Source organism: Galeopterus variegatus, unplaced genomic scaffold (genome assembly GCF_000696425.1).
Source record: "Galeopterus variegatus unplaced genomic scaffold, G_variegatus-3.0.2 Scaffold773, whole genome shotgun sequence".
Taxonomy (NCBI): domain Eukaryota; kingdom Metazoa; phylum Chordata; class Mammalia; order Dermoptera; family Cynocephalidae; genus Galeopterus; species Galeopterus variegatus.
This window is the reverse complement of record NW_007726884.1, coordinates 368299-370621: the sequence shown is the minus strand read 5'-3', so window position 1 is coordinate 370621 and position 2323 is coordinate 368299. Positions and strand designations below refer to the sequence as shown.

The following is a 2323-nucleotide window of genomic DNA, read 5'->3' as shown; positions in this document are numbered from 1 at the left end:
AGGCCCCCCCCCCCCCCAAGCCAACAGCATCATGCTTAGTCATGACTAACAGATCATTTAAAACTAAAAATATAAGAAATGTTGTCCATTCCCTGTTTCTGAAAACTCTAAGTATCTGATTATCCTCTGGGAAAAGAAGAAGCAGTTAAATCAACTCTTAGTCATCCATGGGTGAATCAGCCACCTGTGGATTTTCTGAAGCAAGTTTTTAATTACTGTTTGACCATGATATATCCCAGTACCCTAGCTATTTCTGGGTCAGCTATTTCAACCCTATACTCAGGAAAAGCCAGCTAATTTAAATGGTAAACTCAGAGAAAGGCAGTCTACTACAACCGAAATAGACATTCAAGTAGTACATCATAAAGCCAAATCGAGATTATTTTTAGATTAGAAGCACTATTATCCCTTCCATGATTATATATAATCAAGGAGTGACTACATTGGAGATGAAAAACTGTTAGGATGCCAAATCTTTTCTACTTGACCATATGAAGCAGGAAAAAAACAAGTTTATCTTTTCCTAAAATATACCTTATCCCTGTGGGATGTTGCTAGTAGGGGAGGTGTGTGTATATGGGGGCAGATGGTATGTGGGAACTGTCTACTTTCTGCTCAAGTTTTCTTTTAACCTAAAACTGCTCTGAAAAAGTAGTCTAACCTCCCCACCCCCCCAAACAAAATCCTTGTTCTTATGTAGAAAACAGAGAATTGTATTAAACTTGATTTTTATTTTTAGACTGAATTTGATTGATATCCAGTCTAAAAACATTCAGCAAAAGTTGAATAATTGGCTTTTGTTTTTAGAGAGCTATTACCAGCTATGATATTTGAACCACAGTTTGCTTTTCCAGAGGGGGGAAGAAAATCAGCTTTTGTGAAAGATGTATTTTAGCTCTTTGAAACAAGACACTTAGAATAAGATGACTTTGCAATATTTTTGAGATGTGAAACCTAACAGATGAGAAAATCTGGTCTACACAGATGACTTTTCTTCATCTCTGTGACATAACTTTGGCATAAAGTAATGTTATTCATCATTTTGATTTTCTTTGAACTGCAGTATAAAACCGAAAAGCAAATCTTAAAGACACAGAAGCTGAACCTGTCCGTTTGGCATCGGGATACATTTAAGCGCAATAGTTTCCTAGGGGAGGTAGAACTTGATTTGGAAACATGGGACTGGGACAACAAACAGAATAAACAATTGAGGTGGTACCCTCTGAAGCGGAAGGTAAGTTCAGAATTTTTCGGTTGGTTGGTTGGTTGGGGGCATGAGTGCAGGAAAAAGCTTAATTGCATCTACCTCAGAGTGCTGAACTGCAGTTTGGGATCATTTTAAACTAGGGTTGGACTTATTTAGCTGTACATTCAGTGAAGAAAGGGTAAAAAAGATCACAGGGAGAATGTTTAAATCATTTAACCCAAATGTTACAGGGACTTCAGGAAGGTCATTTAAATAATTCAACCTTTTGAAATATGAGACTTACTTTTAGCCTACGATGTGGTCAAATTTTGATGAATGTTCCATGTGTCACTTGGAAAGAAATTTTGAGATTGTCTTATTAAGTATATACACATTCAGAATTGTTATATTTTCCTGATGAATTGACCATTTTATAATTTTCCTTTTTATCTCTAGTAATGCTTCCTGCCTTAAAGTCTACTTTGTACTAGTATAGCTCTGTCAGCTTCCTTTTGGTTAGAAATTTGTTTTTATCCATTGATATTTGAACATTTTTAATTTTTTTTTTTTAGCAGCTGACCATTTGGGGATCTGAACCCTTGACCTTGGTGTTACAACACCATGCTCTAACCAACTGAGCTACATTTCTAAATTCTTGTAGTTAAGATAAGTTTCTTATAAGCAATAGTTTTGATTTTTTTTCTAGTCTGAAAATATTTGTCTTTTAATTGGACTGTTTAGCCCATTTTCACTTAATGCAATTATTGACCTTTGGGTTCAGATCTAATATCTTAATATTTGTCCTTTTTTTCTCATTATTTCCATAATTTTCTCCTTTGGGATTATCAGTTATTCTATTACTCCATTTTTCCCTCTATTAATATGTCAGTTATAGTTTTTTTTTTCTTTTTTTTATTGGTTACTGTAGACGTTACAATATGCATCCTTGAATTAAAGATCTCTAATATTTTTTTTTTTTTTTTTTAAAGATGACCGGTAAGGGGATCTCAACCCTTGGCTTGGTGTTGTCAGCACCACGCTCAGCCAGTGAGCAAACCGGCCATCCCTATATAGGATCCGAACCCGTGGCCTTGGTGTTGAAAACTACAGGCCAATATCCTTGATGAACATAGATGC

At 35.4% G+C, this 2323-nt stretch overlaps 1 protein-coding gene across 6 annotated transcripts in view; it reads left to right on the top strand.

The window, feature by feature from the left end:
* The window catches only part of SYTL2 (synaptotagmin-like 2), a 62421-nt gene that overhangs the window by 51569 nt on the left and 8529 nt on the right, over positions 1-2323 (top strand). For all 6 annotated transcript variants that reach the window (XM_008572288.1, XM_008572284.1, XM_008572287.1 and 3 more), the window contains one exon: positions 1064-1234. In XM_008572288.1, the coding sequence (XP_008570510.1) occupies positions 1064-1234 (171 nt within the window). The remainder of the gene's footprint in view (positions 1-1063; positions 1235-2323) is intronic.